This window comes from Muscardinus avellanarius (assembly GCF_963383645.1).
Source record: "Muscardinus avellanarius genome assembly, chromosome: 11".
In the NCBI taxonomy this organism is placed as follows: Eukaryota; Metazoa; Chordata; class Mammalia; order Rodentia; family Gliridae; genus Muscardinus; species Muscardinus avellanarius.
In genome coordinates, this window is record NC_137797.1 from 63010721 (window position 1) to 63032668 (window position 21948).

General features: G+C 50.9%; 3 protein-coding genes across 3 annotated transcripts; 2 read left to right on the forward strand and 1 right to left on the reverse strand.

Moving 5' to 3' along the window:
- Positions 1 to 719: 719 nt before the first annotated feature.
- On the reverse strand, positions 720 to 10795 carry EEF1AKMT3 (EEF1A lysine methyltransferase 3; the record flags this gene model as incomplete). Its single annotated transcript, XM_080704839.1, has 3 exons — positions 720 to 1189; positions 10394 to 10505; positions 10619 to 10795. 3 exons carry the CDS (start codon positions 10793 to 10795, stop codon positions 720 to 722), a joined length of 759 nt encoding a protein of 252 aa, XP_080560965.1.
- Positions 10796 to 11321: 526 nt separating this feature from the next.
- On the forward strand, positions 11322 to 14365 carry METTL1 (methyltransferase 1, tRNA methylguanosine; the record flags this gene model as incomplete). The annotated part of the gene is made up of 6 exons (XM_080706053.1): positions 11322 to 11463; positions 12158 to 12321; positions 13427 to 13611; positions 13703 to 13816; positions 13959 to 14060; positions 14210 to 14365. Exons 1-6 carry the CDS (start codon positions 11351 to 11353, stop codon positions 14363 to 14365), a joined length of 834 nt encoding a protein of 277 aa, XP_080562179.1. The 5' UTR covers positions 11322 to 11350.
- Positions 14366 to 15845: 1480 nt separating this feature from the next.
- On the forward strand, positions 15846 to 19994 carry CYP27B1 (cytochrome P450 family 27 subfamily B member 1; the record flags this gene model as incomplete). Its single annotated transcript, XM_080705409.1, has 9 exons — positions 15846 to 16031; positions 16603 to 16793; positions 17286 to 17488; positions 17575 to 17775; positions 17861 to 18033; positions 18234 to 18406; positions 18550 to 18628; positions 18912 to 19109; positions 19881 to 19994. The coding sequence occupies 9 exons, from the start codon at positions 15846 to 15848 to the stop codon at positions 19992 to 19994; spliced, it is 1518 nt and encodes a 505-aa protein (XP_080561535.1).
- Positions 19995 to 21948: the final 1954 nt, after the last annotated feature.

Sequence of the window (21948 nt, forward strand, 5' to 3'; positions counted from 1 at the left end):
TATCCCCAGTACTGCAAAAAAAAAATTGTTTTTTCCAACAAAAACTGGGCCATTAGCACATGCCTGTGGGGAGGCTGAGCAGATCGGGAGAACTACAAGTTTGAGGCCAGCCTCAGCAACTTTATGAGACCCTGTCTCAAAATAAAAGGGCTAGGAATGTAGCTCAGTGGTAGAGCACACCTGAGTTCAACCCCTAGTATAATAACAAAAAACTCCATAGATTTTTTTTAAATGTCTGTATAAACAACCAGGGGACTGGAAGTCATCAGTGACAGTCTCTTTGCAGCTACCACTCTCACATCCCATTTACCTTCCTTATCCCTAGAAATATGGACACCCTGCCATCCTCCTTCTTTGAAAACAAGACCTGGAAATCTCCTTTGTGCTTTAAAAGCCAGTGCTTCTAAAGCTCTAGATCTTTGGTAAGCAGGCATCTTCCTAGATCTGCCTAAGCACATCTCAGGGAAAAAAGAAGCAAAAGGAAGCTGAGCATGGTGGTGCGCGCCTGTAATCCCAGTACTTAGGAGTCTGAGACAAGAGGATCACAGGTTTGAGGCCAGCAAGCAGGACGTAGCAAGACCCTCCCTCAAATTAGAAAAATAAAAAAGGTTTTGGGAATAGCTTGGAGGTAGAATGCTCCTGGGTTCAATCTCTAGTACCAAAAAACAAAAGTGGGGTGAGGGGGAGGCCAGGTAAATCCATCCTTTTGGTCCTAATGTTTACGGCTCAGAAGATATGGTTGTGGAGACATGCAGTCCCTTCACTGGGACAAGAAGCTGAGAACAGAAGGGGTGACGTCGAGCAGGTCTTGGTTCCCTGTGCCTGGCCTTATAGATGTTGACATTCTCATCCTCATCCCGCTGGGCCAGCTCCAGTTGGAAGTGCTGGGGCAGGAGGTGCTGAAAGAAGCTCTCCGTGCCATGTTCCTCTCTCATCTTGGAAGCCAGATAGATGGTGCCCTGGGGCCCGCACAGGTGTCGGAGGGTCCCCAGCAGCAGTGGGAAGGTGGGCTCCAGGTACACGATATCTGCCCCCAGCACCAGGTCATAATCTCCAGGGAAGACATGCTGGTCAATCCCCCAGGACAAGGCTCGGACCTGGGCCCGTCCTCCAGTTGGCACGTTAGCCTGGACGTTGCCCTGGATCTGCTCTAGGGCTGGAGGCAGGTCAGTGATGGTAACATCCCCCCCTGAGAGAGAGCAAGGAGGAAAAATGCAAGTCAGAGGGACCAACCCAGGGCTCTTGGCTCCTGCCTGGAAGGTCAGAGGCCTCAAGACCCAGAGGACAATGTCCACGGCCCGAAGTTCACTGTGGCTTAGTTGCCCTAACGTCCACCTCACCTGCTCGCTACTCTACATTCTACAACATCAACATTCTCTCTGAGCTAATCTTCAACCTCTTTGCCCAACACACAACTATCAGATGTCAGCAGAAGCCTGTCCAGGGCTAAGCAGGGGATGGGCTATGCACCCGCCCCCAGAGACACCGACCACCTTCGGGGGTCTGGAAAGTTTCCCAGAAGACATGACCTCAGCTGAGCCCAAAAGGGCAAACAGGAGTTAGTGAGGCGTAGATTTCCAAGAGACTAGTGAGTACATAAGGCCTGGCAGGGGAAGGGCATGCCATTTTCAAGGAAGGCTGTATCTTAGAAGAGGCGAAAATGGGAGAGAAGTGTCCAGACATGAGATGAGAGCTGTTTGACATGCTAAGGGAATTCGGGTTTCATAATGAGGGCTATACGTTTTAAGAGGAAAAGCAAAGCTGAAGAGGACCTGACTAGCATTTCAGAAAGCTTCATTCATGCCCCAAATACATGTGTGAGCACTTTCTGAGTGCTAGGGAAGTGGTGGTGAGCACAGGAAAACTGTGCCTTCCCTGGGTTTTACTCTAGAGGTAGGAACCAGCACCCTAGGCACTGCAAACGTAACTATTCAATCATAATCGTGATGGGCTTTAAAGAGAAGCAGGAAGTGCTGATCGTTCACTCATTCATGTTTATCATGTGCCTATAACCCAAGTACAGCAGCGATCCCCACCCCATGGGGCTACGGTCTCGTGGCAAGAAACAGATGACAATAGACAAAATAAATGAAATTAAACACAGTGAACATCAAGTGGTAGGAAGTGCTGTGGCAAAGCCCCAAGCAGGGAATGGGGCTACGAGCTGCTTGAGGATCGGGGCAGGGAATGCAATTCTAAACTGGATGATTTGGGAAAACCTCACTGACAAATTATGTTTATGTTTGGGCCAAGACCTAAAGGCAGTGATGGAGCAGATGGTGTCTAAAGGTTAAAGTCTACCACACAACAGACCAGCAAACACAGAAACCTTGAGGGACTGCGCCTGGCAGGGGTGGGGAACAGCAGAAAGCCAGCAGTGAGAGGAGGAGGGAGGCAGATAATAGTAGAAACAGACCTGCAATCAAGGCCTTTTGACCAGCCATGGTAGCACACACCTGTAATCCCACTATTTTGGTGTAGCCCGGAGGTAGAAATCCCCTGGGTTCCATCCCCAGTACCACCAAAATAATAAATAATAATAATAATAATTAATAATAAATTATTTAAAAATAAAAGGGGTGGGATGGTAGCTCAGAGGTAGAACACCCCTGGGTTCAATCTCAGTACCACCAAATAAAAAAAAATCAAGGCCTTTTAAGGAAAATATGAAAATATAAGAAACTTAGTTTTTACTTCATGTGATATGGAAAGCTATGGAAGAATTGCATGTACTGAAGACTTATGTTTTAAGAAAAGCACTCTGAATCAGGCTGGGGGTTGAGCTCGGACGTAGAATGCCTCTGGGTTCAATCCCCAGTGCCGCGCGCATGTGCGCGCGCACACACACAGTGATAGGGCCGCTCAGGAGGAAGTGCAGAGAGAAAAGAGGAGTCAGAGGACAACTCCTGAGCTCCAGGTTCTCAAATGTTCAGCTCTGAATATGAAAAGGAACCAAGAAAAGAGAATGGAAAAATACCCCCGGGAAGTAAGCAGGAGCCTGGTGCCCAGAGAGCAAAGGGAGTTCCGAGGAGGAGGGATGCAAGCTGCAGAGTTGGGCTTATAACTGCTTTCCAGGTTTAACAACACGGAATTAAAAGTAAAGTTCACAGCCTTAGCCAGAGCCGCTGGGGCGAAGGAGGCATGTGGAGGGAAAGCATGATAAGAATGCATTGGGAAGAGAATAGGAGAGGAACTAGGGACAGTAGATACTAAAACTTTTGAAGAGTTTTGTCTTACAGTAGAGCCAAGCTAGGCGTGGTGGTGTGTCCCTGTAATCCCAGTTCTTGGAAGACTGAGGCAGGAGGCTTAAAGGTTCCCAACCAGCCTTGGCAATTTACCAGGGTCCTCCACAATTCAATGAGATCTTATTTCAAAGTTAAAAAACAAAAGCCAGGCGTGGTGGCGCACGCTTGTAATCCCAGCATTCGGGAGGCTGAGACCAGAGGATCATGGTTCCTGGACAGCCTCAGCTATTTAGTGAGGCCCTCCGCAACTTAGTGAGACCCTGTTTCAAAATAAAGAATAAAAAATAGGGCATGGGGTGTAGCTCTGAGGTCAAATGCCTTTGGGTTCCACCCCCAGACCCGCAAAAAATAAATAAATAAATAAAAATTTAAAAATAGCCGGGCGTGGTGGCACACGCTCTTAATCCCCGCACTTGGAAAGTTGAGACAGGAGGTTCACTCTGGTTCGAAGCCAGCCTTGCTGGTTTAAGAGACCCTGTTTCCAGCCAGGCGTGGAGGCGCACGCTTGTAATCCCTGCGCTTGGGAGGCTGAGACAGGAGGATCGCATGGGTTCAAAGCCAGCCTCAGCTACTTAGTGAGGCTCTCAGCAACTTAGTGAGACCCTGTTTCCAAATAAAATAGAAAAAAGGTCTGGGAGTATAGCCCAAAGGTAGAAAGCCTCTGGGTTCCATGCCCAGTACCACCAAAAAATAAAAAGAGAGAGACCCTGTTTCCAAGTAAAAAATATATAAAATAGGTCTGGGAGTGTAGCCCGGAGGTAGAAGGGTTTCCAGGAACCCCAGTACCAATAAATAAATAAATAAATAAATAAATAAATAAATAAATAGGGCTGGGGGTGTAGCTTGGAGGTAGAATGTCCCTGAGTTCCAGCCCCAGTACCACAAAAATAAATAAATAAATAAATAAATAAATAATAAAAATAAAAAATATATAAAACAAAGCAGGGCATGGTGATGCATGCTTGTAATCCCAGTACTTGGGAGGCTGAGACAGGAGGATCTCGCAGGTTTGAGGCCAGCCTCAGCAAGTACTGAGACTCTCATGAACCTAGCAAGACCCTGTTTCAAAATTTAAAAAAATTAAATAGAGCTAGAGATGTAGCTCAGAGGTAGAATGCCTTCCTGGATTCCATCCCCAATAACCCCCCCCACACACACACACAAATAAAGCTGGAGGTGTGGAGGTATAGCTCAGAGGTAAAACGCCCTGGGTTCCATCTCCAACAACACTGAATAAACAAACAAACAAACAAACAAACAAACAAATAAAAGCCGAGCATGGTGGTACACACTTGTAATTCCAGTACTTTGGAGGCTGAGACAGGAGGGTCACAGATTTGTGGCCAGCCTCATCTACTTAGTGAGGCCTTCTGCAACTTAATGAGACACTGTTTCAAAATAAAGAAAAAAAAAATAGGGCTGAGAGTGTAGATCAGATATGCCCCTTGGTTCAATTCCCAGTAAAACACACACACACACACACACACACACACACACACACACACACACAATAAATAAATATATATATATATATATATATATATATATAGAGAGAGAGAGAGAGAGAGAGAGAGACATATATAAATATAATAATAAAAATAACAGGGATGAGAAATGGCTTGGAATCGCCCGGCGTGGTGGCACACCTTTGTAATCCCCACGCTTGGGAGGCAGAGACAGAATTGCACAGGTTCAAAGTCAGCCTCACTGGCTTAAGAGACCCTGTTTCCAAATAAAATATAAAATAGGTCTGGGAGTGTAGCCTGAAGGTAGAAGGGTTCCATCCCCAGTACCACCAAGAAAAAAAATGGCTTGGAAACTGGACAGAGACATAGGATCAGGGATTTTTTCTGAGAAAGGAGAAGTGTGTATGTGTATGGAGAGAGAGAGAGAGAGAGAGAGAGAGAGAGAGAGAGAGAGAGAGAAAGAGAAAGATAGATAGGGGAGGTTTTGCTACAACAGTGTCTGTGAGCAGGTGGGAAGGTTTGAGGTCCTGCTTTTTTTTTTTCCCTGCTTGTTTGTTTGTTACCTGGGAATGGGGATTGAACCCAGGGGCACTCTACCTTCAAGCTACATCCCTAGCCCTCTTTATTTTCTATTTTGAAACAGGGTCTTGGTAGGTTGCTGAGACTGGTTTTGAACGTGTGACCCTTCTCAGCCTCTCGAGCGTGGGGGTTACACGCATGGGGCCCTACATGGGCTGGTGTGGTCTGAGGTGAGCGGAGACCTGGACTGTAGCTGGCGCTGGGTGTTGACCCACATAACACGGCAGAAGGCAGTGCGCCCGGACAGACACAGGAGAGTCGATGTGGGAGGAGCACGTGAACCAGCAAATACAAGCAACATAGCTAGGAAACAAAGTCACCAGCTGAGGGTGGAGAGTAGAGGGGGCATTTACAGGTTCAAAGAGCAAGAAACTAAGGAACAGATGAGAGTGGAAGAATAAGCAGAAAAGAGAAGTGTGACCAGCCAGCCAGCTGGGCAGCACTTAAGACCCACTGAGGCTGGGCGTGGCAGTGCACACCTATGAGCCCAGTACTTGGGAGGCTGAGACGGGAGGACTGCAGGTCCAAGCCAGCCTCTGAAATTTAGAGAGGCTCTCAGCAACCTAGCAAGACCCTGTTTCCAAATAAGAAATAAACTCAGGTTGGAGATGTAGCTCAGAGGGAGAGTGCCTCTGGGTTCAATCCTCTGTACCACAGGAAAAAAAAAAAAGAAAAAAGACCCACCGGAGGTCAATGATAAATTTGAGACCTGCCAGCATAGCTGGGAATGTACTCTGAAGGCCTAAACCAGCCTGGGATGGGATTATCAAGGAAGCCTTCCCTAGAAAGTGAGGTCTGAAGCTACGTATGGTAGTGCACACTTGTAATCCCAGTATTTGGGAAGCTGAGACAGGAGGATCACAGGTTCAAGGACAGCCTCAGCAAGTAGTGAGACTCTCAACAACCTAGTGAGACTGTATTTCAAAGTAAAAATAAGCCAGGCATGGTGGCACACCCTTGTAATCCCAACACTCAGGAGGCTGAGACAGGAGGATCGCACAGGTTCGAAGCCAGCCTCAGCTACTTAGTGAGGCTCTCAGCAACTTAGTGAGACCCTGTTTCCAAATAAAATAGAAAACAGATCTGGGAGTGTAACCCAGGGGTAGTAAGCCCCGGGGTTCCACCCCAGAACCGCAAAAAAAAAAAAAAAGTAAAAATAAAATAGGGAGCCGGGCATGGTGGCACATACTTGTAGTCCCAGTACTTAGGAGGCTGGGATAGAAGGATCACACAGGTTCAAAGCCAGCCTCAGCTATTTAGTGAGACTCTCAGCAACTTAGTGAGACCCTGTTTCCAAATAAAATGTAAAATAGGTCTGGAGTGCAGCCCGAAGGTAGAAAAGTCCCTGGGTTCCATCCCTGGTACTACAAAAAGAAAATAAAGAAAATAAAATAGAGCTGGGTGTGTAGCTCAGAGGTAGAATGCTTCTGGATTCAATCCTCAGTACCGCACGCACACACAAAAGTAACGTATGAGTTGAGTATTGCAGAATACGCATGCATTAGCCAGACGTCAGGAGGGTTTCAGACAGAAAGCACAGCTGGGCAAGGTCCCCATGGAGGGAATATCAAATAGGCTTATGAAACTGACAAAAGAGCAACAGACAGCACAAAGAGGACAGAAAGAAGAGAGGTATGGAATTGTACATACCTGTAATCCCAGGTACTCAGGAGGCTGAGGCTGGAGGATTACAGGTTCAAGGACAGCCTGGGCAACTTTGACCTTAACCCAAATGAAATAAAAACAGCTGAGAGTTGGGCATGGTGGCGCACGCTTGTAATCCCAGTATTTGGGAGGCTGAGACAGAAGGATCTGGGTTCACGGCCAGCCTCAAGTACTTACTGAGGCCCTCCTCAATTTATTAAGACCTTGTTTCAAAATAAAGAGTAAAAATAGGGCTAGGGGTGTAGTTCAGAGGTAGAATGCCCCTGGGTTCAATCTTGAGTAACACACACATGCACACGGAGCTAGGGAGCCAGGTGTGGTGCACATCTGTAATCCCAGTACTTGGGAGGCTGGGACAGGAGGACCACAGGTTCCAGAGCAGCATGCAGTAATTTACAGACCCTGTTTCAAAATAAAAAGTAAAAAGAGGCTGAGGGTGTTGCTCAGAAGTAGAATGCTCCTGGGTCCAATCCCTAGTACCACCAAAAAAAAAAAAAAAAAAGGCTGTGGATAGCTCAGTGGTAGAGTGCACTTACCTGGCATGTGGGAGGCCTTGGATTCAGGTCTCAGTATGAAGGAAAGAGAAAGTGTATAGACAGGGAGGCAGAGCACTGAAGGCCAGGCTAAAGGTGTTGGTTCAACATTGAAAGCAAGAAGAAGCCACTGAAAGATTTGGGGTAAGCCAGGCGTGGTGGCTCAAGCTTGTAATCCCAGCATTTGGGAGGCTGAGACTGGAGGATTGCAGTTCGCAGACAGCCTCAGCTACTTAGTGAGGCCCTCTGCAACTCGGTGAGACCCGGTTTCAAAATAAAGAATAAAAAATAGCGCAGGGGGTGTAGCTCGGAGGTAGAGTGCCCCTGGGTTCCATCCCCAGACCCGCAAAAAAAAAGAAGGAGGAGGAGGAGGAGGAGGATAAAAAGAAGAAGAAAGATTTGGGGTAGCCGGGCATGGTGGCACACCCCTGTAATCCCCGTACTTGGGAGGCTGAGACAGGAAGATCACAGGTTCGAGGCCAGCCTCAGCTACTTAATGAGTCCCTCTGCAACTTAGTGAGACCCTGTTTCATAAATAAATAAATAAAAAGATAGGACTGGGGGTATGTCTTGGAAAAAACTGGGGTAGGAGTGGGGTATGATTATATTTGTTTTGAAAAGGTCATTTGAGCCGGGCGTGGTGGCGCACGCTTGTAATCCCCGCTTGGAACGCTGAGACAGGAGGATCGTACGGGTTTGAAGTCAGCCTCAGCTACTTAGTGAGGCTTTCAGCAACTTAGTGAGACCCTGTTTCCAAACAAAATACAAAAAAGGTCTAGGAGGATAGCCCGGAGGTAGAATGCCTCTGGGTTCCACCCCCAGTACCACCAAAAAAAAAAAAAAAAAAAAAAAAAGGTCATTTGACTGCTAGGTGGTGTGGGCAGAGGGGTCAAAGTAGGAAGACCAGTTTGACTAACTGTACAGTCCAAACAAGTGACCATAGTGGCTTGGACTGGGAGGCCATCAGTAGAGATGGCAAAACATTAAGAAAATTCAAGACATTTTTGGGAGATAAAATTAATAGAACTTAGCCGAGCATGGTGGCCCACACTTGTAATCCCAGCATTCGGGAGGCTGAGACTAGAGTATCGCAGTTCTTAGTGAGGCCCTTTGCAACTCAGTGAGACTGTTTCAAAAATAAATAATAAAAAATAGGGCAGGAGGTATACCTCGGAGGTCGAATGGCCCTGGTTTCCATCCCTAGACCCACCAAAAAATATTAATAGGACTTGAATCATGCTATGAGGGTGAGAAACAGGGCCATGTCCACAGCGATGTCCAGGTGGACTGGTGGAGAGTGGTCTGACTCACCAGGACGGGGAAGCCTGAGGACGAACAGGTTTGGTGAGGGACGATCCCCGGCTCCAGCTTGGGCGTGCCAAGCTTTCCTATGGGGAAGCGTGAAGGCTGTTGTGGGAATCCGCACAAGAAATGGTAATGTCCAGAACCAAACACGGTGGGAAGAGAAGCAGACAGCTGGGAAAGTGCTGAGGGCACAGAGCAAGGGCAGGGCTGATTACTGGGATGTGAAAGAGGGGCAAGAGAGATAACAGCCAGATTTCCGACTTGGCCACTAAATAGGGAGCAAAAGAGGAAGGCCGGAGCTCCCCTCCATATACATGCCTGTCCTCCCCTTTAGGAGGACTACCTGACTCTCCTCCACCACCCTCTTCATGGGAACTGCTGCTGACGTTCTCTTCGTTCTTTCTGAGGCTTGTGTGCTGATTCTGTTCATCTTCCCACCTGACAAAGCTTGCAGGGCTCCAGGGAGGCAAGGCAGACGTGGCCAGAGCATGTGTATGGGCTCCACACACTTCACCATAGCTCTGACACCGCTTGACCACAAGCCCCTCAGGGAGGGCATCCTTATTCACTGCAGGATCCACAGAGCGGGCTTTCTGGCACACAGGGGACTTGGAGCACATGTTGGCTGAGTGAATGCCTGATTCCAGGAAGACTTCCCTTACTGTGACCTAGTTTGTCCCTATCAACAGGACATACTAGTTTGCATGACTTCGTAAGTGTTTTTTAAATTCGTGCTTTCATTGTGGAGTTTTGTTTGCACCTTGGATTATAAGAAACTCTTTATAAAGTTTCTGGTTCCTGATACAATGGAAGCATTTTTTCCTTACCCTTTCCATTCCCAAGTGTGCATCCTATCCCTACTCCCTCCCCGATATACCCTAACCCTCCAAAACTCATAAGCTTGTTTGTCCTAGCAATAAAGGCCTAAGGGACCTAACAGATACTCATTATAAAATCATAAAGCATTCGTGAGGTTTAATACCTGCAGGTTGTTTCTCTTCAGAAACCCCCATATATGTATTTTTTTTTCTCTTTCTTGCCATATGTGCACATTTTGACCGAAGATCATGTCCAAACCAGCGGGGATTGTAAAGTGACAACATCCCCATGAAATCATGGACAACAAAAAGAAACGACTCCACTTAGGCTGGGCATGGTGACACATGCTTGTAACCCCAGGACTTGGGAGGCTGAGGCAGGAGGCTCAGAGGTTTTTGACAGCCTCAGCAATTTAGCGAGGGCCTCAGGAACTTAGTGAGACCCTGTTTCCAAATAAAATAAAAATAGGGCTGGGGATGTAGCTAGGAGGTAGACGGTCCCTGAGTTCCATCCTCAGTACCACCAAAAAATAAAAAATAAAAATAAAAAAAAAACTTCTACGAGGTCTGTCTGATTTTTATTTCCTATCATACACAAACCATCTTGGATGTTTAGACAGCCAATTAGCACTGTAAGGCACAGAAGATGGAGGGTAAAATGTAGGAACTGAGCTGGGCCCAAAGCACTGCTCTCCCAGGAATCCCCGAAGTGGCAATTTCTCCACACACTCCGTCACCACCTCCCTCTCTCCAACCGCAACCCCAAATGCCAGCTCACACACCCTGCAGCGCTGCCAGGATTCCCACGATGCCCGTCCCCGCGCCCAGTTCGATCACCTTCTTGCCTCGAAAATCCACATTTTGACTCTCGAAATAGTTGCACAGGCTCAGAGCCTAGGGGAGAAAAAAGGAAACACGCCCGCGGTGGAGACGGCTCCATATGGCAGAGGAGGGGTCCGGGTTCCGGACCTCCCAGGGACCCTTGCCCGGCGCTGCCCCTCTCTCACCGAATCCCACACGCAGCCCGCCACCCCCAGGCTGGACCCGAAGTTCTGGGTGATGCTCAGCACATGCCCACAGAAGCAGAACCGACTCTTCTCCGAGTAAGAGTCGGCGAAGAGCCCGACTTCGCGAGGGAACACCGACTCGGGCTCCGATTCCGGATCCAGGGGGCACGTAGCCATCTGGAGATGGAGCCGCCGCTCGCTGCAGGCGGGTCAGCCCCGGGGCCGGCGTCCACGCAGCACCCGCCCCGCCTCCCGAGTCAGCCCTCCTCCGTCCAGCTGGACTTCCTGGAGGTGGACGAGGAGCTGCCCCTCCCGCCCGGGTCCCTAGAGCACAGCCAACAAGCACCGCGTAGGACCACACGGCCAGCCGGGCCGACGGCTCGAACCCGGGGGCGAGGGAAGAGAAAGGATGCTTCACTGTAGGGGGCGGGCCCGACTCTCTCACCTGTGGAGTGCACAGGCGCCTGCAACCAACAGGATAACCGGACCAGAGAGCAGAAGCAAGCTAAGAGAAGAGGTTGGAGCCTGGGTCGGCCAGGCCAGCGGGCCAGCGTCTGGGGAGCGCAGCAGGCGCCCACACCCGGCCCTCGGGGCGCTCGGCGCCCAGCCCCGCTGAGCGTGTCTGGTCCTTTAAGGGGCGGGACCTCCTCAGAGCGTGCCCGTTGCGTCATCATCTTGCGCCGCGGGCCGCCCCCTCCACGTGGGTTCGGTGGAAACCCGGGGCTCGGCAGGATGGCGGGAGCCGAGACCGCGATCGCTGAGGCGGCGGAGGCCCCGCAGCCTCAGAAGCGTTACTACCGGCAACGCGCCCACTCCAACCCCATGGCGGACCACACGCTGCGCTAGTGAGCGAGCGGGGCGGGCGGAGGGGAAGGAAGGCGGGCTCTCCCGGCCGCCCGGAGAGCTGCGGCGCCGGGACTCGGAGGGCTGGGATGGGCGGGACGGGCGACGTCAGTCGGGGTGGGTCCGGGAGATTTGCCCGAGGGCGGAGTTGGCCAGTTGGGAGGGGGCGTGACGTTCCAGCCTCCTTTTGAGTAGCGGTGCCAAATCAGGGGAGAAAGAAATTGTTACTGAAACTAGAGTGAAGAGGCAGGTTGTCGTTTCCATCTTTCAGTTCTGTTTGTTGGATTTAATAAGACAAGCATATGCACAGTTCTGCCCACTGCCTACTCCAGCTTCTTCCCACAGAGCACACAAAGAAAGATCCCGGTGCCTTAGGCAGTCAATCTCCAGGGAAAGGGGAACTTCTGCCTCAGAAAAGAGAGTTGCCCAGCCAGGGTCTCATATCAGTCCCCAGAAATGGAAATGAGCAGGCCACAGGCAGCAGTCGTGGGCCTCATGCTGAGCTTGTAATTCACACGGGAAGGCAGGGGGCCTTCCATTGTGCCTCCTGGAGGTCACAGGGCCCACTACTACAGAATTTTTGAGAAACCCTCCTCCGTCCACCTTCCACCCTCACCCACCGTCTCACAGGCAGTACCACTTCTGCAAAATGGAATGGCCAACCTTCTCATATTTCTCATGTCTTCTTTCCAATAGCCCTGTGAAGCCAGAGGAGATGGACTGGTCTGAGCTATACCCAGAGTTCTTCGCTCCGCTCACTCAAAATCAGAGCCACGATGACCCAAAGGATAAGAAAGAAAAGCAAGCTCAGGCTCAAGTGGAGTTTGCAGACATAGGCTGTGGCTACGGAGGCCTGTTAGGTATCACTCTGACCCTGGTTCTACCACCTCAGCAGGTTTGGCATGGGCCACAGTTGACCTTTCCCCTTCAGACCAGACGCTAGTGACATCAATGTGGAGAGCCTCCACCTCCCTCTACTCTGGGTCTGTGGCCTTTGCCCTGGAGAAGGGAGGGGGCTGCCTCAGATGTCTCTTAGAACCTGGACTGTCCTGTCTGGCCCAAGTCCCTGCGTGAGCCATTTCACCTGCCACGTGCTGGGTCAGTGAGCTGGTCAGCACAAGCGTCAGAGGTTAGCCACTGTGGCCAGTGATCCCAAACTGTCTTTCTCAGGGGTTTTACCACCTGCCCTCCCACCCCCCTTACCAGAACACATTCTTTCTGCGCTGCTCCCATGTCTTTGGGCTCCTCTTGTATTGTCTGTGTTGTCCCAGGCATGCGTGCCAAGCCACTTCCCTAATGTTAGATCTTCCCATACAGATAACAGCCAGACAGAAAGGAAGAACATGGTACTTGGAAAAAACCTTGGTTCAGGTTCCAGCTCTACCACTTATTACCTTTATGATCTTGAGTATTTCTGGCCCTTAGTTTCCTCATCTTTACAGTCTACAACAGAGTGATACAAAGATTAAATAAAACTGTGTGCACCATCACTGTGAAAACTTGAAAGCAATTACAAATTGTACCTGTAGTCTCAGACCTCTCACTCTAGTCCCGGTAATAGGTTTTTGTTTTCTTTTGTTTTGATTTTGATGGTACTAGGGGTGGAACCCAGAGGCTTTATACCTCCAGGCTATACTCGACCTTTTTTATATTTTATTTGGAAACAGGGTCTCACTAAGTTGCTGAGAGCCTCACTAAGTAGCTGAGGCTGGCTTCAAACCCGAGTGATCCTCCTGTCTCAGCCTCCCAAGCGCGGGGATTACAAGCGTGCGCCACCACGCCCGGCTCCCGGTGATAGTTTTTGTATCTCTCCACCTCATCTCCAGCAGAAAACTACCCTTATAGGTATCTCTTCCCCACTCCTGACTTTAGTATTTCAGACTGAGGTCTCCTTTCCTGTATCGACCTCTTTTCCACTTCTCACACGAATGATGTTGATGATCCCATTGCTGTTTCTGTGTCCAGTGGCACTGTCACCGCTGTTCCCAGACACGCTGATTCTGGGTCTGGAGATCCGGGTGAAGGTCTCGGACTATGTACAAGATCGGATTCGAGCCCTACGTGCAGCTCCTGGAGGTGGCTTCCAGAACATCGCGTGTCTCCGTAGTAATGCCATGAAGCACCTTCCTAATTTCTTCTACAAGGGCCAGGTGGGGAGGGGACCTGGTACAGTAGGCTGGTTGGCAGGCCAGGCCTGGAGAACAGATATTACAACCCCAGTGGTGCCCATCTGTCTCACAGCTGGCAAAGATGTTCTTCCTCTTCCCTGACCCACATTTCAAGCGGACAAAGCATAAGTGGCGAATCATCAGTCCCACGCTGCTGGCAGAATATGCCTATGTGCTAAGAGTTGGGGTGAGTGGGGAGGGGGATGTTCCTTGCTCAGGGGCCCTGCACTAGGAATTGATTGGAATGCTTTCAGGCTCTCGCATGAACACTCCCATTGGTCCATTGCTTAGCCGAATGCAGCCTGTCTAGAATGGTTTTGCCTATGCAGGGGCTGGTATATACCATAACCGATGTGCTGGAGCTTCACCACTGGATGTGCACCCATTTTGAAGGGCACCCCCTGTTTGAGCGTGTGCCCCTGGAGGAACTGGTAAGCGGGGGACCTAAGGGAAACTGTAAAGATGTAGTAGTTTTATATTCTTTGAACCCAGGTCAGGGGAAGGAGGATGGAATGGGAGTGTAGGGGCCAGGGAAGTCCGAAAAGTTGGCAGGGTCTTACTGGAGCCTTCTTTCTCCCAGAGTGAAGACCCCATCGTGGGACATCTAGGCACCTCAACTGAGGAGGGAAAGAAAGTTCTACGCAATGGAGGAAAGAATTATCCAGCCATCTTCCGAAGAATACAGGATCCTGTCCTCCAGGAAGTGACCCCCAGTCCCACCCTGCCTGGTCACTGACTGCTGACCCGGCCTTGGCTGGACCCCATCTTTCAGGAAATAGAAAGAAGAGACCTGCTAGGCCTTCCCAGCTGATCTTGGGGCTGGGGGACTGCAGTCTCCAAGACCTTGGAAGGTGCCTCTGTTCACACCAACCCGAGCTCCTCTCACCTTGTTCTTCCAGTGCCAGAAGAAAGCAAAGGAAGCTGCTTGTGAAAGACACCTTGGACAAGAGGGGATCTTTGGAAGGGTGTGGGGTCGGTCTTGCTCTCCTTTGGGACTCCCTTCTCCTGTGGGGTCTCTCCAGCTGGAGTGAGGAAATGTAATGCTCCTCCGTCTAAACTGCCCTCTCTGCTCCCATCACCTGTCCTCTTGTGTTTACTTTGGAGTCATGGGGATTGTGTGTGTGTGCACATGCCCACGCTGCTGTTTCTCAGAAAAGGCTGAGGCATGTGTCACATGCCTCCTCCCAGGCTCTCCCTGCCCAAGACTTGACCTGGGCAGTCTGTGCTTCTCTTATTGTTGCTGTTTCTGGAGAGTCCCTGGGGGGATGAGGGGGTAGAGACCCTCTCTATTCCATGTTGACCTTTGATTCTAAAACTCCAGAGCTGACCGGCTGGCACAGCGACTGACAAGGGTGGAGAGGGGAGTAAGGTGAGGAGCAGGGAGCTAAATGTGGAGGATTCTGAAGCTAACTGCTGGCCAGAAACTACCCAGAGGAGAATGAGGTAGCTAGGAATTTAAAGCATGCACTTAACCCTTGTTTCATCCAGTAGTCCAGAGAGAATCTCAAACTTCTCTACTTGGCAAAAAGTGCCTAATTTCTATTCTTCATGCCCCAGATTTCCACAGCTGGAAGGAGAGAGCCTTTCAACCTAAGAATCCCCCCCCACACCACGAAACAGATGAAAGTGCCTGGAGCCATTTTACTCCATTAACCCACCTGCCATCTACCCAGAATGCATTAGATTCTGTAGCTAACGGGAGGGGGATATCTAGCTAGTGCAGGAAAATTCTGCTCACCTGCAGAGAAGGTGCAGCCCACTGAGCCAAAAGTATGGGAACAGTTACAGCTGTGCCGCTACCCAGTTTCTTTTGGTGGAGGAGACAGAGCACGGGGCATTCCCAAGGTGGACCTGAGGGGCTTGGCTTGCAAGGGAAGGAAGTGGTAGGAATTACCCACCAGTGACTCCTGTAATCATACCGAATAGCCTTTCCCAGGAAAAGAGGCTGCTGGACTAGGGCACTGGCCCAGGAGGAGAAACAGGCCTCCCCTCTCATGAGGGTCATTGTAAAATGAGACCCAAATGAGCCAGGAAATCAGCCCCAGCCCCGCCCACTGTTTCTGAGTGCTGTTTGCCAGCACAGACCACTCAGGCAAAAGGGATTGGCTGAGGAGCTTGGAGAGGGGTGTCGCCACAGATTCGCCCAAGGGTTAAATAGGGATTCAGGTAAGCAAGCCAGAGAGGTGTTCTCTTTTGTGGGCTCCCTGAACCCCACCATGACCCAGACCCTCAAACTTGCCTCCAGAGTGTTCCATCGAGTCTGTGAGGCTCCTAAGCTGGGCACCTCTCTAGGCTTCAAATCAGTGCCCCAGAGCTTAGCAGACATCCCAGGTCCTTCTGCACCTAGCTTCCTGACTGAACTTTTCTGCAAAGGAGGGCTGTCGAAACTACATGAGCTGCAGGTAGGAGGGGACACAATTCAATTCCTGGAGCAAAGAACTGGGGAACTTGCTTTGCTAACACTAGAAAGAACAAATTAGTGCAAATGGTAGGAGGGAGAACAAGTGAGAATGGATGCCCATGAATTATAATAAAGGCACTTTGGGACGGGGGACGGGGGCGGGGGTCCATCCCAACACTCAACAAGTGGTGCCTAGCGCTTTGTTGCAGTGCAGACATCCGGAGATCTAGTAGGTTTAGGAGAGTGCACTAGGAAAGAAGCAGGTGGACCTCTGACTGTCCATTGGCTTAAAGCTCTGTGCACTTTTCATGCACTGGAAACTCGTCCTGGAACGATGGGACAGGTGGAAGATTTTTAGGGATCTCTGCCTCGGCTCTACCCATCACACTTTCACACCATCAAAACTTTCCGAGGATGGGAGAAAGAGGAGTTTGCGGCATCGGAGCCTTAACACTAGCTGGATACTCCAGAAGCTTCCCTGTCCCAAGCCTAGCCAATGCCTTTGGCTCTGGCATAAGCCAAGCTGAGTCCGGGTCCAGGTGTCCAAGCGTCCGCTGTACCGGTTCTCCCAGGTGCAGGGCGCTGCGCGCTTCGGGCCCGTGTGGCTGGCCAGCTTCGGGACGGTGCGCACAGTGTATGTGGCCGCCCCAGCACTCATCGAACAGCTGCTGCGACAGGAGGGACCTCAGCCCGAGCGCTGTAGCTTCTCGTCCTGGGCAGAGCACCGCCGTCGCCACCAGCGGGCTTGCGGACTGCTCACCGCGTGAGTCCCCTTGCCCCCAAAACCCATTCCCTCAGCAGCCGCCCTCTGCTGCGGCAGGTCGCGACACAATGGATCCTGGGGCGGAGAGAGGTTGCTGTTTCTCACAGCCTTCTGGTTTCTGCAATCTGCTCCATTTAAACTCAGGTTAAGTCCCGCCCTCGCCACCCACCCTCCCACTTTGAGATCACAGAATCCCGGGAACCTGAGGAGCCGGCAGAATAGGCGAGGGTACCAGAATCTGGATAGAATGTAAGATTACGTGACTCAGACTACCTGGGAACCCAGGTCCCTCCGAGACAGGAAAGTAGTAAAGAAGGAGGGAGATGCAAGATGGGCTCAGGTAGGAGCAGCCAGCAGCACCCGAGGAACAGACGCAATACCTCTCCTGGCCACCGCGGCCCAACACACAAGCTTCCTCTCCACCCCAGTGCCGTCCACCCGTCTTCCGACACCTCCCGGCGCTAATGCGCCCTCTCCCGCATCCCACCCCAGGGAAGGCGCAGAGTGGCAGAGGCTCCGGAGCCTCCTGGCCCCGCTCCTCCTCCGACCTCAGGCTGCCGCTGGTTATGCCGCGACCCTGGACGGCGTGGTCCGAGATCTTGTGCGACTTCTAAGGCGCCAGCGGGGACGTGGCACCAGGCTGCCCACCTTGGTTCAGAATGTGGCAGGAGAGTTTTACAAGTTTGGACTAGAGGGTAAGTTACTCCCAAACCTTTAGGGACACGCGTAGCAGGCCCGGGCCTGGGTCTCCGCGTGCCTGACGGCGCCCCCTCCCGGCCAGGCATAGCCGCGGTGCTGCTGGGTTCGCGCCTGGGCTGCCTGGAGGCTGAAGTACCGCCGGACACCGAGACCTTCATCCGCGCTGTAGGCTCTGTGTTTGTGTCCACGCTCTTAACCATGGCGATGCCCAGCTGGCTACACCGCCTTGTGCCGGGACCCTGGGACCGTCTCTGCCGAGACTGGAACCAGATGTTTGCGTTTGGTAAGTCACAAAAGCAAGGTGGGGCGGCGGGAAGCACAAAGCTTGCCAGGACGGGGAGACATCAGTGTGTCTTGTCCCCACGCAGCCCAGCAGCACGTGGAACTGCGAGAGGCCGAAGCAGCCATGATGAACCAGGGAAAACTGGAGGAGAATATGCCAATGGGAGTGTACCTGACCTACTTCCTTTTCCGGGAGAAGGTGCCTGTCCAGTCCATCCTGGGGAATGTGACAGAGCTGCTGCTGGCTGGAGTGGACACGGTGAGGCTCTTCCTCTGCGCTGTGAGCCCCCTTTGCAGAGTTTAGCCTCCCCAGTCTCCGAGGCCACGTTCCTGCTCCCAGGGATCCGCAGCAGCCATGCTACCAGCTTACTTACCACCTCTTTGGCCCCAGACTGCTCCACCTCCTGCCCCCCTCTGCATGGTCCCCATGCCTAATATCTCAGATGCTTGTCTTCTCAGGTGTCCAACACGCTCTCTTGGGCTCTATATGAGCTCTCCCGGCACCCCGAAGTCCAGACAGCACTCCATTCTGAGATCACAGCTGCCCTGAGCCCTGGCTCCTGTTCCCAGCCTCAAGCCACTGCTCTGGCCCAGCTGCCCCTGCTGAAGGCAGTGGTCAAGGAAGTGCTAAGGTGTGGGGGAGGAAGAGAGGGATGGAAGCAGGGAGCAAGAAGAGAGGAAAATGGAACTTTACCCCCAGCCAAAAATGGGTTGGAATTGCAGGCTGTGTTCCTCAGCCTCACCTTGCTGTCCCCTATTTTACTTTGCAACCTAGATTGTACCCTGTGGTACCTGGGAACTCCCGAGTACCAGATCGAGACATTCGTGTGGGTGACTATATTATCCCCCAAAATGTGAGTAGAGTCTACAATCCCCCCTACTTACTATCCTACCATTTCTTACTATCTAGGGCCCCAGCCCTATTCCCAAACATCCCCCCAAGCCCTCCAGCCCCTCTCTTTGACCAAATGCCTCTCTCTAGGCTATGATAGGGCAGTGGAGAAATCATTCCAAAAGTGGCCCCAGAGAAATTTCCCATTACCAACCAGGGCCATCCTCTGTCCTAGTCTATGGATCCTTTTTCGTGCCCCCGCATACTTCTGGGCCCAAATGACAAGTTTGTTTCTTCCTACCTAGACGCTGGTCTCTCTGTGTCACTACGCCACTTCAAGGGACCCTGCCCAGTTCCCAGATCCAAACTGTTTTCGCCCAGCCCGCTGGCTAGGGGCCAGCCCAGCTCCCCACCCGTTCGCCTCTCTTCCCTTTGGCTTTGGCAAGCGCAGCTGCATCGGGAGACGCTTGGCAGAACTTGAGCTGCAAATGGCTTTGGCCCAGGTACGTGATCTCGACCTTCTCTTCTCCCCAGACTGGAGTGACCCAAACTTTCTAAAGCTGTGAGCTAGCCGGGCGTGGTGGCGCACACTTGTAATCCCAGCATTCGCGGACAGCCTCAGCTACTTAGTGAGGCCCTCTGCAACTTAGTGAGACTCCGTTTCAAATTAAAGAATAAAAACTAGGGCAAGGGGTGTAGCTCGGAGATAGAATGCCCCCGGGTTCCATCCCCAGACTGCAAAAAATAAAAAAATAAAAATAAATAAAGCTGTGAGCTCTGGTCATCTGATAAGCATAGGAAAATATATAAGACCCACCAGACCTAATCATTAAAAATGTGAAAATCCTGCTGGGCGTGGTAGCGCACGCTTGTAATCCCCGCGCCTGGGAGGCAGAGACAGAAGGATCACGCTGGTTCGAAGCCAGTCTCACTAGCTTAAGAGACCCTGTTTCCAATAAAAATATGAAATAGGTCTGGGAGTGAAGTCTGGAGATAGGAGGGTTTCCAGGAACCCCAGTACCAAAAAAAAAAAAAAAAAGAAAATCCCATTATAGGACTAGAGTGTTTCACTCAAGTAGTCCAAAGGTACTTGGACTTTCTTTACTTCCATAATCTCTTACCCTCAGTGACCAAGAAGTTTCCCCCCTACTGGCCACAGGTGTGACCCCAAAGTAGTGGCAATAGCTACTATTCTAACACGAATCATGCCCTTTATCAACGACCCCTCCATTGTAGATCTCCCCATAGTGATAGCTTTCTTTCTCCCTTTCCAGATCTTGACTCATTTTGAGGTGCTGCCTGAGCCAGGTGCTCCCCCGGTCAAACCCATGACCCGGACTATCCTAGTGCCTGAGAGAAGCATCAATCTACAGTTTGTGGACAGATAGTCCTTGGAAAGAGGCTGTCATCATCACTTTTGTGTGTGTGTGGTGCTGAGGGTGGAACCCAGGGGCCTTTCTACCTCCGGGCTATACTCCCAGGCCTATTTTATACTTTATTTGAAAACAGGGTCTCACTAAGTTGCTGAAAGCCTTACTACGTATCTGAGGCTGGTTTCAAACCTGTGTGATCCTCCTGTCTCAGCCTCCCAAGTGCTGGGATTACAAGCATGCGCCACCACGCCCCGCTCACATTTTTCTTATCGTAGGGCTTTATGGAGCACAAGACCAAGAGATAGACCTGCCCTGAGGCCTGTCTGGCTGAACTAGGTAGAATGACCATGGCACAGCGAGGGAGGGAGCACTGATCCCGGCGTGAAGTGCGCATTTGGTCTGACTCAGCAGGTCCTCCACTTGCTTGGCCCTTCTCCTGGTCACTATGCATCCTTCAAGGATCAACTCAGGTTTTAACAGATAACACTGGGTGACCTCAGGGAGGGCTCAAGCACTGCTCTCTCTGGTGATTCCTGGTATTCACTTACCATGAGCTGAGAGTGTGCACTGGGTCTACACCTGGTTGGTTCTCCCTCTAAACATGTGAACTCTTTGAGAACAGGAGAGGATTTATTTGGGCTTTATATCTCCTATCGAGCTATCCCTGGGTAGGTGACACCACACACATTCTCCTGAATCCGGACCCTGCGGCAGAAGGGGTAAGCAGTGTAACAGGCTTCTAGAAGTCTGCCCCTTCCTTCTTCATCTCATCCATAAGGTGAATCTGCTGTAGCCTGGCTTATAATTTATTTATTATTTATTTTTTTTTTTTTGCGGGTCTGGGGATGGACCCCAGGGGCATTCAACCCCCAAGTTACACCCTCTACCCATTTTTTATTTTTTATTTTGAAACGGGTCTCACTAAGTTGCTGAGGGCCTCACTAAATAGCTGAGGCTGTCTGCAAATTGCAATGCTCCAATCTCAGCCTCCTGAATGCTGGGATTACAAGCGTGCACCACCATACCCAGCTTATAATTTTTTAAATTTAAATTCTTGGTTCTCTTGTCACTTTATTTTTCTGAGATGGGTTTCCACTCTGCCACTCGGGCTGGCTTTGAACTCACAATTCCCCCCTCCCAACCTCCCAAATAGCTGAGATTCCAGATGTGTGCCACTGCACTCTGTCTCTGGTCACTATTAAGTGGGTTTGTATCATTGCTTAATTCCCAGGCAAAAACACTGTTGGGCCTGTCCTTGTCATTTTTTATACAGAAGGTTTTAAATATTCATGTTTTGGAATAAAACCCCAAAGGTTTAATCCTTGGCTTTTGGTTTACTTTTCTCTCCCTCCTACTGACCCCCATCTCCCACCTTGGCTTCTCAAATCCAGGGAGCGATTCCCATGACAATGGGAGGTCTGGATACCTGGAAGAGTGGTTTGCAACACAAACCCAGACATGTTTCTGTCTGTAGTGGGAATAGCCAAGTCTAGTTTGGCTTCCTGTAAGAGATTAAGGGAGTGGTGATGAAAAGTAGTTGCAGGAGCTAAATTGGGTCGGGGAGCTAGGGACTTACAGAGATGGGCAGAGACAGACCCTTTGGCAAGAGAAGTGCTTTTGTCACCTGCGCTGCAGAACCAAAGGATATCCTAGAATGGCAACTTTGCCCTCTTCGGAAAAGTTACTCCAAGAGAAAGGGTTGCAGGCAGAGAAGTGGAGTCAAACAGGTCTCTACTCACCGAGTGTGAGGGTGGCCAGAAGCCCTGGGGCACTGAAGTGGGAGAAGCAGGGTGGGCAGAGGGAGCCTCTCTCCTTGAGTCAGTACTCTCTGGCCCCCCAGAGGCAGGGCACAGTACTCCCCTTGTGAGGTACACAGGTTAACTCATCTTCCATCCAAATAAATCTCTCAGCCCTCTGCGCAGTTCCCTCTCCATCCTGGATTACACTCCTGTCAGGACCTGCCCCTTGT